The 15,771-nt window shown below is 53.4% G+C and overlaps 4 protein-coding genes across 4 annotated transcripts; 1 reads left to right on the top strand and 3 right to left on the bottom strand.

Annotated features, from left to right (window-relative positions):
- Positions 1 to 6,213: 6,213 nt before the first annotated feature.
- On the bottom strand, positions 6,214 to 7,424 carry LOC127339339 (uncharacterized). The gene is made up of 2 exons (XM_071827232.1): positions 7,421 to 7,424; positions 6,214 to 7,332 (listed from the first exon to the last, which is right to left on the bottom strand). The coding sequence occupies exons 1-2, from the start codon at positions 7,422 to 7,424 to the stop codon at positions 6,656 to 6,658; spliced, it is 681 nt and encodes a 226-aa protein (XP_071683333.1). The 3' UTR covers positions 6,214 to 6,655.
- A 1,189-nt stretch (positions 7,425 to 8,613) lies between these two features.
- On the top strand, positions 8,614 to 9,786 carry LOC127339340 (putative serpin-Z5). Its single transcript, XM_051365203.2, has one exon. It carries the CDS (start codon positions 8,614 to 8,616, stop codon positions 9,784 to 9,786), a length of 1,173 nt encoding a protein of 390 aa, XP_051221163.1.
- A 104-nt stretch (positions 9,787 to 9,890) lies between these two features.
- Positions 9,891 to 11,520, bottom strand: LOC127339341 (serpin-Z6B-like). The gene is made up of 2 exons (XM_051365204.2): positions 10,075 to 11,520; positions 9,891 to 9,908 (listed from the first exon to the last, which is right to left on the bottom strand). The coding sequence occupies exons 1-2, from the start codon at positions 11,518 to 11,520 to the stop codon at positions 9,891 to 9,893; spliced, it is 1,464 nt and encodes a 487-aa protein (XP_051221164.2).
- A 2,073-nt stretch (positions 11,521 to 13,593) lies between these two features.
- On the bottom strand, positions 13,594 to 14,774 carry LOC127341502 (uncharacterized). The gene has a single exon (XM_051367371.2). It carries the CDS (start codon positions 14,730 to 14,732, stop codon positions 13,959 to 13,961), a length of 774 nt encoding a protein of 257 aa, XP_051223331.1. The 5' UTR covers positions 14,733 to 14,774; the 3' UTR covers positions 13,594 to 13,958.
- Between the last annotated feature and the right edge of the window lie 997 nt (positions 14,775 to 15,771).

Raw genomic sequence — 15,771 nt, 5'->3', positions numbered from 1 at the left:
GCTCGAAGCAGTGCACGGTGGCGAAGTCTTCAACAGAATCAGAGTACATAGCGGCTTCAGAGGCTTCATCAGAAGCGGTATGGATGAAGAGGTTCATTGTAGAGCTCGGTGTGGTTCCTAGTGCATTGGACCCATTAATCATTTACTGTGATAACATGGGTGCCATCGCCAATGCACAAGAGCCAAGGTCACACAAGAGGCTGAAGCATATCAAGCTGCGTTACCACTCGATTCGCGAGTACATCGAAGATGGAAAAGTAAAGATTTGCAAAGTACACACTGATCTGAATGTAGCAGATCCGTTGACTAAAGCTCTCCCTAGGGCAAAGCATGACCAACACCAGAATGCCATGGGTGTTAGGTATATTACAATGTAATCTAGATTATTGACTCTAGTGCAAGTGGGAGACTGAAGGAGATATGCCCTAGAGGCAATAATAAAGTGGTTATTATTTATATCTTTATGTTTATGATAAATGTTTATATATCATGCTAGAATTGTATTAACCGAAACATTAGTACATGTGTGATATGTAGACAAACAAGAAGTCCCTAGTATGCCTCTTAAACTAGCTTGTTGATTAATGGATGATTAGTTTCATAATCATGAACATTGGATGTTATTAATAACAAGGTTATATCATTATATGAATGATGTAATGGACACACCCAATTAAGCGTAGCATAAGATCTCGTCATTAAGTTATTTGCTATAAGCTTTCGATACATAGTTACCTAGTCCTTATGACCATGAGATCATGTAAATCACTTATACCGGAAAGGTACTTTGATTACACCAAACACCACTGCGTAAATGGGTGGCTATAAAGGTGGGGTTAAGTATCCGGAAAGTATGAGTTGAGGCATATGGATCAACAGTGGGATTTGTCCATCCCGATGACGGATAGATATACTCTGGGCCCTCTCGGTGGAATGTCGTCTAATGTCTTGCAAGCATATGAATGAGTTCATAAGAGACCACATACCACGGTACGAGTAAAGAGTACTTGTCAGGAGACGAGGTTGAACAAGGTATAGAGTGATACCAAAGATCAAACCTCGGACAAGTAAAATATCGCGAGACAAAGGGAATTGGTATTATATGTAAATGGTTCATTCGATCACTAAAGTCATCGTTGAATATGTGGGAGCCATTATGGATCTCCGTATCCCGCTATTGGTTATTGGTCGGAGTGAGTACGCAACCATGTCCGCATAGTTCACGAACCGTAGGGTGACACACTTAAAGTTGGATGTTGAAATGGTAGTACTTGAATATGGAATGGAGTTCGAATATTTGTTCAGAGTCCCGGATGAGATCCGGACATCACGAGGAGTTAGGAATGGTCCGGAGAATAAGATTCATATATAGGATGTCATTTTATGTGAATTAAAATGTCACGGAAGGTTCTATGGAAGGTTCTAGAAGGTTCTAGAAAAGTCCGGAAGAAACCACCAAGGAAGGTGGAGTCCACATGGGACTCCACCTCCATGGCCGGCCAAGCCTAAGTGGGGAGGAGTCCCAAGTGGACTCCCCCTTAGGGGGCCGGCCAACCCCCCCACATGGGAGGTGGAACTCCCACCTTTGGTGGGAGTCCTAGTTGGGCTAGGTTTCCCCTCTTATGGAAGGTTTTTGGTTCGGGTCTTATTCGAAGACTTGGACACCAACACTTGGGGATCCACCTATATAATGAGGGGCCAAGGGAGGGGGCCGGCCACCCCAAGACCACAAGCTGGCCGCCCCCCTTGAAGTGGCCGGCCACCCCCTCCCAAACCCTAGCCGCCCCCCTCTCCTCCATATAGCCCGCGTAGCTTAGCGAAGCTCCGCCGGATTTCTCCACCGCCACCGACACCACGCCGTCGTGCTGTCGGATTCAAGAGGAGCTGCTACTTCCGCTGCCCGCTGGAACGGGAGGTGGACGTCGTCTTCATCAACAACCGAACGTGTGACCGAGTACGGAGGTGCTGCCCGTTCGTGGCGCCGGAACCGATCGTGATCAAGATCTTCTACGCGCTTTTGCAAGCGGCAAGTGATCGTCTACCGCAGCAACAAGAGCCTCATCTTGTAGGCTTTGGAATCTCTTCAAGGGTGAGACTCGATACCCCCTCGTTGCTACCGTCTTCTAGATTGCATCTTGGCTTGGATTGCGTGTTCGCCGTAGGAAATTTTTTGTTTTCTATGCAACGTTATCCTACAAAGGGGAATCCCCAAACCTCTAGAGTGCAGCCATTGTAAGAAAATAGAAACCGTTAAACATATGTTATTTGAGTGTATTGTCTCTAACTTGTTTTGGGCTAATGTATTCTGAGGTTTTTAACATTTGGAACAACGGGAACAATATTGTGCTTAATGTGAATATGAAATATGTTTGGCATTTTATCTTGTCTTATCTGACGAATTGGAAGGACCCCTTGAAATACCAGGAGTGGCACCTAGTGGACCTGTTCACAGCACATCTGATCAGAAAACTCAATCACCCATTGGAGTAGATGTCGGATTGCCTGCGTCTTACCTTCAAAAACATCCTGAAGATGCTGAAGTAATCCATGTGGTGACGCGTGACGAAAACAAAGGTCCAAGTGCCTGCCGTCAATGGGCTCCCATTTGATATAGTTACACTGATGCTTGTTTCTCTGAAACTCAGATGTCGTTTGTGTCCTCAACAAACTCGTGTTTGGTCGGTCTGAGGTGTTTATGTTATTTTTATCTTGGCCAATGCCAGTTGGTTTAGTTTTGTGTTGCAACTGGTCATGGGCTTTGTTTCTTTTCCTTCAACTTTTTTAGTTTGCTAGCCCTTGAGGCTTGAACCTTTGTGACAATTTGGTTTCGTTTCAATGAAATGGAGACATGAGGGATCCCTATTATTCTATAAAAGACCATCAAGGAAGAAGCGACAACGGGCACGTTCACCATCGCAAGCCGAGACCAGAAAGAGCACCCCAACACGACACCCACAAATCAATCACACTACAACCAGCTAATAGCGAACACAAGCTCCTGACGCAGTGCATCCAAGGAGATCATGATTCCAAGGCCCCAGCAAGCCAAACCAGTGTTCTCATCAGATGACAATGGTGTAGAGGACATGGAACCTCAACAACGCCAAATATTGCCAAACTTTCTAGACTACCGCCCGGCTTTGCTCGAGCCGCAATACCTCCTATCTCGGCCTCAGGCAGCCCAAGATGCACATGGAAAATCACACAAAACTATGTCCGCCATGCTGGCATCAAGGGCCACCGCTTAGTGTAAAGTCAACCCGCCTCTGGTGAGACGGGTCGACCGAGCTGTCAACCTCACCAAACTAGCTACAAAAGATTGACACCCAAGCCATGCAGACGACATACCTGCCCCATGAAGATGTTGCACACCATGGTTTCCGAGGCCCACGCCTTGACTCGCAAACATCAACTACTCGGGACCGCTAACCCAACATACACCAACCTTAGCAGTGTCTTGAGGATGACGCTTCAATCCACGTAGGGTTGGAGGACATGTACACTGCCAACATGTTATCACAGAAGACAATGGTTGCCTTGGGAAGAGAACAACCAAGCTTACCAAGCTTATAAAGCAGTACTTTCCCGGGCCATATATAGTCGACAATGACGCTGGAAACTATGTAATACTCTGCCTCTACACTCGAGCGTGAGACTGTGGCCTGCCGTTTGGAGGACAACATGTGCGTTGCCAAGATAGACACAACAGCACGAGGTGGAACATCGTGTGTCTAGGCAGCCCACCCAATCGGTGTCCAAGTACGTGCCAATGTCAAGGTAGGGGGGAATCAGAAGGAGTAAGTCGAAGAAAGTGGTGCCACGGACATACCATAGTAGACGCTTGATGATGGCAAGGTGGAAATCACAAGGATCATGCATGTGCAAGCAAACTTGTTGCACGACATACGTCAATTCAAGTCGTGTCATGGTTTAGCATTGCAGCGCGCCGGTGAGGTTGCAGTACTCAGAAGGAACAACCACCGGGGAGAAAGCGTCTGCAAAAACAACGGGAAACAAGTCCAGTGGTGTAGAGGCGAACTTGCACTTCACCATGCCGACGCCGTTGCATGATCTCCTCATCGTAATTGAGCTGGGCCGAGGAAGAGACCACCACGGGATAAGGAAATGGTGATGGCGCGGAGAAGCGCTGGAACCATGCGTGCGATGCTTGCTTCAAGGTGTAGAGGGATTTAGAGAGCTTGCAGACATAATCCTTGTGGTGCTCGTCGATAAAGCCCGCCGACTGATACTAAGGCTGGTGCCAACGCGGGCGGGAGCTGGGGCGGTACCGCCCGCTGGGAGGCGAGAGCGGGGCGATAGGGGGGCGAGACGGCAGCGCGGGGCGGTGGATCCACCGCCCGGCGGTAGCGCCCGCTACCGCCCGGCTGCCGCTCGCGCTAGCGCCGAGAGGAGGGCGAGAGGGGGGCGAGAGCGGGAGCGGCGCGCTGGCGGGTGGGGGCGGTAGCGGGGGCGAGAGCGGGTGGCGCGATCTGATTCGTCCACGTCAGCTAGCCGTTGGGTGATGTGGAGGAGAGAGAAGTGAGAGCTGGGACTATAGCTCATGCACTGGCACCGTGGGGTGAGAGTGGGGTGAGAGTGAGGGTAAAAGCTGACGTGGCGAGGCTATAACCTATGATGCATTGGCACCAGCCTAAGGAACTTGCTCATCGAGACCCAATGGAGAAAGGCATCTTTCACGTGAAGGTGAGCATAGTGCGGGTCGTCACCGGTTTGACAACCGGCGAGAAGGTTTCCCCAAAGTTAACACTCGGTAGTTGGGCAAAACCGCGAATGACCCACCACACCTTGTATTGCTCGATAGATGATTTGCCCTTGTTTTGTGCCTCAAAACCCATTTTCACTGACCGCTAGTACGAGGCAGCCAGGGGACGAACGCTTATGTGGGTTCAAGACATGAGGGCGTCAAATTCCTCTTAGCGTGACGGCGCCCAGTTGGGATCCTGGAGGGCATCACGAAGGGAGGAGGGAATCATGGTAGATGGAGGTGGCCGCAATGTTGTGGTGGCATCGATGAAGGGGACGAGAGGAAGGTTTGGATCTAGAAGTCGCATGCCAAGTCAGAGCCTGAGATAGGTAGAGATACATAGGCGATGAAACAACTGATACGTTTAGTGACATGGGAGGCAGCTATATAGCATATAAACAACGCATATTTTTAGCTATATGACGTACAAATAACATATATTTTGTCTAACAAACATACGCGAGAATAGGCTGAAGAGAATGGGTCGAAACTATCCTAGCTAGTTACTGTTATAGGACATTAACAAACTGAAGTCTTCTTCAACGCGCCAACACAAACGGACCAATGGAGCGAGAGGGGTACGGGCAAGTGCGCAAATTACTTAGCTAATGCTGGCAGGTCGGCGGCTAGCCTTCTGTGCCGACATTAATAGCGCATATGTGATCGTTCTATAGCCAAGAGGTTGCACTCGCACGCACCACTGCTCACACATCCAATGACATTGCCGTTTCCCAGCCTGCTTGTTGCACAAAGCACTAGAAGTCCGATTCTCCTCCCCCACGAACGTCATTGACAATGCCCGCCAAGTAGCAGTAGCATTCATTCAGGGGTTCATGGTGGCCAGCATCGTCAACCTCTAGTCGGACGATGAATCATAGGAGCTTCCATCGACTCTGGCATTCTACGATGCGATGAAGCCTCCGACGAGCCTTCGGATCTTACTAGTTATTTCTATATGTAATGAATGATGCAATCCTTCCCTTCGCGCCATGAACTTTAAAATGTTCTTCGCCACGAATGATGCGATACATATTCAAGTTTTTATTGCAAAACATCTTTCCTCTTGCTAGGGCAAGGTTAGGGGAGAGCAACATGCATCCGACCATCGGACTAGCCCGGTCCAAACAAACAAAATTGTCTGAACCGTTATTTTGGTGTCCGTGGACCAATCGAAACAAACCAAAACCAATATCTTTTGTGCCTAAAATGGGTCAGATATGTTTTGCGTCCGAAATGGTTGGGGCTGCTGGACATCCCTAACACCATTGCTAGTTAGTATTCCATTCATGGTATCTTCTGGAAATATAGACTTGTATCTGATGCCTGAAAACATTTCTAGCACAGAAGAGGGGAGAAGGGACAAAATAAGCAATACAACCAGGCAACAGATACTGTACAAGGTGCCGTTAGATGATGAACCGCACCGCAAACAACGTGAGTCAATCCAGTGCGAACCAAAGGGAAAGTCATGGACAGATAAAAAAGGAGAATACAGACATTCAACTACTACTGAAACAATGTTTCCATTCGACATAGTAAGCTAGCATCGATCCACCAGTTGTACGCTTGGCATCATCTGCAGATCACGTATGAAATGCAGCCACAAGAACACAGATTAACATGAGTATCGTCACCAACATCCTCAGATCACTCTCATAGTCCCTTTCTGAACCTCACTAACAAAATACTCGCTAACTCCTGATTAATTGTTGAAATCACTTCGAACGCTCTCAAAAAGATAGGTATATTGGATGGACTGATGCAGTAAGCTAGGCTAACAAGCTACCGTCAACTGAACATGCACCTAAAACAGAGAAAATGCTAGACTGATTAGAGCCGACTGGTCGGCACCGGCGATCGATCTTGGCGACGGGAGGAGCCGGATGGGTCCTAGATGGACAGGTCCGGCCACCCCATGCCCCAGAAGCCCTCCGGCACGGCCTGCGACACCACCGGCGGCTGCTGCGGCAGACCAGGAGCGTGACCATGAGCCGGCCCCGCGCTGCCGCCGCCGCCGCCGCCGAACAGGAAGCCGGTGGCGAAGTGGGCGTGGGTGAGCATGGGGGCGGGCGGCGCCATGAGGGAGCTAAAGCTGCCGCCGAGGTCGAGGAGGCGGCGGTCGGGGTCCATGGCGGCGAGGGTGGACACGAAGGACAGCTCGTACGGCAGCTGCGACGTTGGCGGCGGCGCGGTGACCGAGAGCGGGAGCAGCGGCAGCGGCGTCGGCGCGGAGACGGAGGAGAGCTGGGAGACGACGGACGCGACCTGGGCGGCGGCGGCCGCCGCCGCCGCGGCGTGGGAGTTGGAGGGGCGGTTCTTGCGGCGGGAGACGGCGCCGCCGGAGGGGGTGGCCTTGCGCGTGCCGCCGCCGACGGGGACGTTGCGGAGCGCGCCGCCGCGGGTCCAGTAGCGGCGGCAGCCCTTGCAGAAGTGGCGCGGCTGGGCGAGGTTGTAGTTGTTGTAGTAGCAGAACTTGGTGTCGGTGGAGTCGCAGCGCGGGCACGGGTACTGCGCCGCCCGCTCCGCCTCGCCGACCCTCCTCCCCGCCGCGCCGCTGCCAACGGACGCTGGGAGGCAGCAACGCCGACGCGAGAGAGATCGGCGAGGGCGGCCATTAGCATGCCGTGAGATACGATGTGGGCCGGCCTTGCTGACCCATCGGGTCACTCGGTCCTGGCCCTACTGACCCAAATTTTATTCGAGGCTGACCTGCGCGACCCTGACATTTTGGGTCGGGTCAGCGACCCGGCCCGTTTCCATCCTAAACCCAATTACTAGAAGAAGTGGAATGTAAAGAATCCTGCCTGCTGATTGCAATTTAGTACTAGTAGTACTAAATTTAGTACTAGTAGTACTACTCCCTCAGTCCCGGTTCACAGCGCGTGAATTTCGCACCGGCCAAGGTAGCATTTGATTGGACGCTAAAAATCTTCTCAGCACTTGCCTCTCTCCAATCAGATGTCCTCACTAATTAATAGGAATGCTAATAGACTTGCATGCACCGCATGCCCACATGAAAAATCATTGGGTTTTCCACCCTGCGTGCATGCATTGGTTGTTTCCACCAGCTTAAAAAAGAGAAAGAGAAAGGAGAGAGTAATTAGAGGGAGGTACTACTTCTAATTAAATGCATGGAGGCCTTAGTGGAATGGTGTTATGGGACAAATGTTTTTTCATATTAGGCCCTGTGAACCGAGACGGAGGGAGTAATAGATGTCAAAAGTTTATCTAAATTTGAATGTATCTAGACAAGATTTAGTATATAATAGATACATCCGAATTTAAATAAATCTTTAGCATCTATTTATTTAGTATAAAGAAGTGAACAAATATTTTTGAAGTTAACACTGAATTTGATTTTCTACAAATATCATCATCCTATGCATGCCTCTGTGTACGTGAGCGTCAAACGGATGGATGGATCGCTGGACTCCAAATCTGCAATTAGCGAAGCGGACACCTTCCGAATAAATGGCGAAATGGAAGAAGGCCCACCAACTGGGATGGAAAGGAAGAAAAAAAGGAGGAGCAGTGGACGAGTCAGCACGCTGAGAGAAAAAAAAAAGGTAAGGAGCGACCGAAAGTCCACGCGTACACGTGACTTTCCGCCAACCGACGTACCTGGCGAACGACGCGACCCTCCCACGGTCCACGCCGCGACTTGCTACACGCCCGCTGCGAGGTAGGTTTGGATCGATCGTTTAATTGCGAGGAGACGAACGGAACGGGCTGCGGACGACGAGGAGCGGCCCTATGTTCCGCTGTTGGTGGAGGGAATCGGCGGAGGGGAGCGGAGAGGCATATGCCTTTGTTGAAAACAAAAACGAATCGAGGAATCCGTCTCTACCATGGTGTCCCACGCGCTGAAGGACCGATCCGGCTCCGGCGGGCCGAGCGTCGCCTTCGCGTGCGGCGTGTGGAACGACCGGACGCGCCCTCTGAAGCCGGCGTACCGCGAGGCCGTCGTCGGCACGTACATGGCGGAGGGGCGCGCGGCCGACTTCCACGAGAACGCGGGGGAGGCTGCGGAGCAGATCAACGCCTGGGTCGCGGAGGTCACGAGGAGCCTCATCGACAACATCGTCTCCGCCAAGTCCTTTGACACCGACACTCACGCCGTGCTCGCCAACGCCATATACTTCAGAGGGAGGTGGGACCTGCCGTTCTACGAGCGGAGCACGACGGACAGGCCGTTCCACCTGCTCGACGGCGCCACGGTCGACGCGCCCTTCATGTACAACTCGGACCGCCACTTCATCGCCGTGTACGACGGGTTCAAGGTGCTCAAGCTGCAGTACAAGATGCAGCAACAACAAAGAGACCCTTGGTCGTCGACGGCCAGCTTGAAGAAAGACCCGCAGTACTCCATGTGCATCTTCCTACCGGACGCGTACGACGGCTTGCGCACCCTCCTCGACGAGATAACGTCCCGGCCAGGGTTCGTGCACGACCACCTGCCGTCTAGCAAGGTCAAGGTTTGCCATTTCGGGGTTCCCAAGTTCAAGCTTGAGTTCCTCAGCAACGTCACCCAAATTCTCAAAGACTTGGGACTTGTGCTGCCGTTCTGCATGGGTGCCGACCTGTCCGACATGATGGAGGCCGACCGCAGCGGTTTGCCCTTGGTGGTGCAAGACGTCTTCCACAAGGCTGTTGTTGAGGTCAACGAGGAAGGCACCGTAGCTGCGGCAGTCACCATCATGCGGATCGCTCCTGGATGTGCGCCCGGGATGATGGGGGAGCCGACGGTGGATTTTGTCGCCGACCATCCGTTTGCGTATTTCATTGTCGAAGAGACTTCGGGGGCGATCCTCTTTGCAGGGCATGTCGTGGATCCTACCGATGGCAAAGCCCCTGTGCGGACAGGACAGCCTGTTGCGGCCACGGCTAGAGGATTCGAGTTGCCGCTCATGATCAGACATCCTCTGACGAGGAATGCTAGCTCCACTGGCCTGGGAACCCTCGCTGCCGGGCTCGCGAACCGCCTCGCCGAGGAGAGGACAGACAAGAACATGATAGGCTAATATGAACAAAACTATGTGACAAGCTAATCCCCCAAGAACACCAAGCAAGTTCCTCAACATCGCTAAGACTTGGACCTTCTTTAGCTAATCCCCCAATCCCGCCTTCATGATATTCTCTGCTTCTGACTTCACCATAGACCAAAAGTCACTTGATGTCAACTTAGAGCAGAGTTTCACGCCGCTCCCTCCGAAACCCGCTGCCACCCTTCCGCCCCGCCGAGTTCCGCCACACCACCGCGTCCCCCGCCATGATCCAAGTGATGTTGCCGAAGGCCACCACCAGCAGACCACACGTCCACCGTCGGCGCCCCTGAAAGACCCCGCCTCCGCGCGAAGTGGAGTCCATGGGTGCACCACCACCGCGTCCCCCGCCATGAGCCAAGTGATGTAGCCGAAGGCCACCAGCAGCAGACCCAACGTCCACCGTCGCCGCCCCTGAAAGACCCCGCCTCCGCGCGAAGTGGAGTCCATGGGCGCACCACCACCGCCCCTGCCTTTAGCACCCTGTAGGGAGGGGTCGGGTGGGGAGAGAGGCGGCGGCTGGGTGCGGGTGGGGACAAAATTGCATATCATGTTCTTGTCTGTCCTCTCCTCGGCGAGGCGGTTCGCGAGTCCGGCAGCGAGGGTTCCCAGGCCAGTGGAGCTAGCATTCCTCGTCAGAGGATGTCTGATCATGAGCGGCAACTCGAATCCTCTAGCCGTGGCCGCAACAGGCTGTCCTGTCCGCACAGGGGCTTTGCCATCGGTAGGATCCACGACATGCCCTGCAAAGAGGATCGCCCCCGAAGTCTCTTCGACAATGAAATACGCAAACGGATGGTCGGCGACAAAATCCACCGTCGGCTCCCCCATCATCCCGGGCGCACATCCAGGAGCGATCCGCATGATGGTGACTGCCGCAGCTACGGTGCCTTCCTCGTTGACCTCAACAACAGCCTTGTGGAAGACGTCTTGCACCACCAAGGGCAAACCGCTGCGGTCGGCCTCCATCATGTCGGACAGGTCGGCACCCATGCAGAACGGCAGCACAAGTCCCAAGTCTTTGAGAATTTGGGTGACGTTGCTGAGGAACTCAAGCTTGAACTTGGGAACCCCGAAATGGCAAACCTTGACCTTGCTAGACGGCAGGTGGTCGTGCACGAACCCTGGCCGGGACGTTATCTCGTCGAGGAGGGTGCGCAAGCCGTCGTACGCGTCCGGTAGGAAGATGCACATGGAGTACTGCGGGTCTTTCTTCAAGCTGGCCGTCGACGACCAAGGGTCTCTTTGTTGTTGCTGCATCTTGTACTGCAGCTTGAGCACCTTGAACCCGTCGTACACGGCGATGAAGTGGCGGTCCGAGTTGTACATGAAGGGCGCGTCGACCGTGGCGCCGTCGAGCAGGTGGAACGGCCTGTCCGTCGTGCTCCGCTCGTAGAACGGCAGGTCCCACCTCCTCACGAAGTATATGGCGTTGGCGAGCACGGCGTGAGTGTCGGTGTCAAAGGACTTGGCGGAGACGATGTTGTCGATGAGGCTCCTCGTGACCTCCGCGACCCAGGCGTTGATCTGCTCCGCAGCCTCCCCCGCGTTCTCGTGGAAGTCGGCCGCGCGCCCCTCCGCCATGTACGTGCCGACGACGGCCTCGCGGTACGCCGGCTTCAGAGGGCGCGTCCGGTCGTTCCACACGCCGCACGCGAAGGCGACGCTCGGCCCGCCGGAGCCGGATCGGTCCTTCAGCGCGTGGGACACCATGGTAGAGACGGATTCCTCGATTCGTTTTTGTTTTCAACAAAGGCATATGCCTCTCCGCTCCCCTCCGCCGATTCCCTCCACCAACAGCGGAACATAGGGCCGCTCCTCGTCGTCCGCAGCCCGTTCCGTTCGTCTCCTCGCAATTAAACGATCGATCCAAACCTACCTCGCAGCGGGCGTGTAGCAAGTCGCGGCGTGGACCGTGGGAGGGTCGCGTCGTTCGCCAGGTACGTCGGTTGGCGGAAAGTCACGTGTACGCGTGGACTTTCGGTCGCTCCTTACCTTTTTTTTTTCTCTCAGCGTGCTGACTCGTCCACTGCTCCTCCTTTTTTTCTTCCTTTCCATCCCAGTTGGTGGGCCTTCTTCCATTTCGCCATTTATTCGGAAGGTGTCCGCTTCGCTAATTGCAGATTTGGAGTCCAGCGATCCATCCATCCGTTTGACGCTCACGTACACAGAGGCATGCATAGGATGATGATATTTGTAGAAAATCAAATTCAGTGTTAACTTCAAAAATATTTGTTCACTTCTTTATACTAAATAAATAGATGCTAAAGATTTATTTAAATTCGGATGTATCTATTATATACTAAATCTTGTCTAGATACATTCAAATTTAGATAAACTTTTGACATCTATTACTCCCTCCGTCTCGGTTCACAGGGCCTAATATGAAAAAACATTTGTCCCATAACACCATTCCACTAAGGCCTCCATGCATTTAATTAGAAGTAGTACCTCCCTCTAATTACTCTCTCCTTTCTCTTTCTCTTTTTTAAGCTGGTGGAAACAACCAATGCATGCACGCAGGGTGGAAAACCCAATGATTTTTCATGTGGGCATGCGGTGCATGCAAGTCTATTAGCATTCCTATTAATTAGTGAGGACATCTGATTGGAGAGAGGCAAGTGCTGAGAAGATTTTTAGCGTCCAATCAAATGCTACCTTGGTCACGGTGCAAATTCATGTGAGCCCTGTGAACCGGGACTGAGGGAGTAGTACTACTAGTACTAAATTTAGTACTACTAGTACTAAATTGCAATCAGCAGGCAGGATTCTTTACATTCCACTTCTTCTAGTAATTGGGTTTAGGATGGAAACGGGCCGGGTCGCTGACCCGACCCAAAATGTCAGGGTCGCGCAGGTCAGCCTCGAATAAAATTTGGGTCAGTAGGGCCAGGACCGAGTGACCCGATGGGTCAGCAAGGCCGGCCCACATCGTATCTCACGGCATGCTAATGGCCGCCCTCGCCGATCTCTCTCGCGTCGGCGTTGCTGCTAACACATAGTTTGAACCATGGTCGACACAAATTTTTTTTTTAAAAAAATAGAAGCAAGTTGTGTTGATTTCCGTATGTTCGCTGCCAAGAAAGAACATTCGAGGGCACACCCAATCACCCAAACTAGAAAATCCAGCGGGAGGAGACGGTGCCATTGTTGGTTCTACCGAGGAAGAACATCCAGAAACCTCGACTACTGGCTTCGTCTGGCCCGTAGCCAGATTCGCGTGGCGTCGCCATTAACGTGGTTGGCGGAGGTGGGCGGCCGCTCGGCAGCCGAGACAACGCCATTAACGTGGCGCAGAGTGCCAAAGCGACGCAGCGGCGCAGTCGCTGGCGCGTTTGAGAAGACGCATCGACGCAGGGTCGCTGCCAGGTGGGCCCGACGAAACGTCCGCCAGACGCGAGCGGACGTTTCCGGACGTCCGCAGAGACGCATCCGAGACGCATATTTGGGTCAGGTTTGCGTCTCCGCGGACGGCCCGATCATTTTGCGTCGCCCCGATGGAGGTGGTGTCAGACGCATTTTCGGTCACGGCGGACGAAAACGGTCGCTCAGCGTCCGATTGCGTCGCGCCGCTGGAGATGCCCTCAAAACATTTCTAGCACAGAAGAGGGGAGAAGGGACAAAATAAGCAATACAACCAGGCAACAGATACTGTACAAGGTGCCGTTAGATGATGAACCGCACCGCAAACAACGTCAGTCAATCCAGTGCGAACCAAAGGGAAAGTCATGGACAGATAAAAAGGAGAATACAGACATTCAACTACTACTGAAACAATGTTTCCATTCGACATAGTAAGCTAGCATCGATCCACCAGTTGTACGCTTGGCATCATCTGCAGATCACGTATGAAATGCAGCCACAAGAACACACAGATTAACGTGAGTATCGTCACCACCATCCTCAGATCACTCTCATAGTCCCTTCCTGAACCTCACTAACAAAATACTCGCTAACTCCTGATTAATTGTTGAAATCACTTCGAACGCTCTCAAAAAGATAGGCATATTGGATGGACTGATGCAGTAAGCTAGGCTAACAAGCTACCGTCAACTGAACATGCACCTAAAACAGAGAAAATGCTAGACTGATTAGAGCCGACTGGTCGGCACCGGCGATCGATCTTGGCGACGGGAGGAGCCGGATGGGTCCTAGATGGAGAGGTCCGGCCACCCCATGCCCCAGAAGCCCTCCGGCACGGCCTGCGACACCACCGGCGGCTGCTGCGGCAGACCAGGAGCGTGAGCATGAATGGGGCCCGCGCTGCCACCACCGCCGCCGCCGAACAGGAAGCCGGTGGCGAAGTGGGCGTGGGTGAGCATGGGGGCGGGCGGCGCCATGAGGGAGCTGAAGCTGCCGCCGAGGTCGAGGAGGCGGCGGTCGGGGTCCATGGCCGCGAGGGTGGACACGAAGGACAGCTCTGGGTAAGGCAGCTGCGACGGCGGCGGCGGCGGCGCCGCGGTGACCGAGAGCGGAAGCAGCGGCAGAGGCATCGGCGCGGAGACGGAGGAGAGCTGGGAGACGACGGACGCGACCTGAGCGGCGGCGGCCGCGGCCGCGGCGGCGTGGGAGTTGGAGGGGCGGTTCTTGCGGCGGGAGAGGGCGGCGCCGGAGGGGGCGGCCTTGCGCGTGCCGCCGCCGACGGGGACGTTGCGGAGCGCGCCGCCGCGGGTCCAGTAGCGGCGGCAGCCCTTGCAGAAGTGGCGCGGCTGGGCGAGGTTGTAGTTGTTGTAGTAGCAGAACTTGGTGTCGGTGGAGTCGCACCGCGGGCACGGGTACTGCGCCGCCCGCTCCGCCTCGCCGACCCTCCTCCCCGCCGCGCCGCTGCCAACGGACGCTGGGGCCGGGGACGGCGCCGGCGCCGGTGGAGACATGAGCCTCACGTCCTCCTCCGACACCTGATCCATGACGGTGATGTGGACCATGGCTAGCTACCTCCTCACCACCCGCGCGCTAGTGTTTAGCTAGAGAGGTTGAGCTACCGGACACTTGCTGGTTTGCAAGAATGCGCCGCCGGGCGGGATGGCAATATGTAGCGGGCGGAGGCTGGGTGTGGGCGGGAAGAAGACAAAGGAGAAGGAGGGGGTGGCGGTCTTGGCGTGCATGCAGAGTGCAGTACCAGGACATGCACAGGACGCAGCATCTCGCAGGTCTGAGCGGATTGGCAGGACAGGCCGCAGCATCTCCAGTTGCAGTTTGAATAGGGGTTTGAGACTTCTATTCCCGGGAAGCGGACAAGCACGCAGCGGCGGCAGAAGGATGTGCTTGCCCATGGCCGGACCGTTCCGCCGACCGGCCACTGCCCACTGCCCAGTGGTGGTGCTACAGTACTGTGAGTTCGCATTGGCTGGCTAGCCCTCGAAACCTCCAGTCAAAGCTGGGGCTGGGTTGCTGCGCTGCATGCAGCTGGGCTAGGCGCATCCTGCTCAACGTTGAGCACTGACGAGTGACGACATCTTCCCTGCGCTGTTTGATTCCCTCCTTTCTCTCTGTAAAAATAACCCTTTCCGCGGGTTACATGTGATCTTACGGGCGAGTATCATCTCTTTTTGCTGGTATTGCCGAATGCCCTCTTTTCGATCTGTTCGTATCTGGTGATGAGAGATGAACGGCGGAGTATATATGGCAATGGCCATGGACGACTACCTAGTGGTGATCACGGCTCAAGCAGCGAACAACAAGAACACTTTTTAAACATAGTGCATTTTATGCCAGAGTTTCAAAAAGAGTTACTACCTCCGTACCGGTTTACAGTGTAATTACGCATTTCGAGAAAAACGCTTGACTACAAATTTGGTTAAAAAAAAATAATATATGGCAAAGAAATTATACCAATGGATTTATATTCAAATAAAGTTTTCAATATTATAATTTTTTTTTGGTATAGAGGAAGCATTATTTATCGATTTTCACCCGACCAACTACCAACATGGCATTATGCCTAGCTAGGCCACCGAAAAAAGG

Source organism: Lolium perenne, chromosome 3 (assembly GCF_019359855.2).
Source record: "Lolium perenne isolate Kyuss_39 chromosome 3, Kyuss_2.0, whole genome shotgun sequence".
NCBI lineage: Eukaryota > Viridiplantae > Streptophyta > Magnoliopsida > Poales > Poaceae > Lolium > Lolium perenne.
This window is presented reverse-complemented; position numbering and strand designations above follow the sequence as displayed.

Coding starts and splice junctions, on each gene's coding strand:
- LOC127339340 (XM_051365203.2), top strand. CDS start 8,614: ATGGTGTCCCACGCGCTGAAGGACCGATCCGGCTCCGGCGGGCCGAGC.
- LOC127339341 (XM_051365204.2), bottom strand. CDS start 11,520: ATGGTGTCCCACGCGCTGAAGGACCGATCCGGCTCCGGCGGGCCGAGC.
- LOC127341502 (XM_051367371.2), bottom strand. CDS start 14,732: ATGGTCCACATCACCGTCATGGATCAGGTGTCGGAGGAGGACGTGAGG.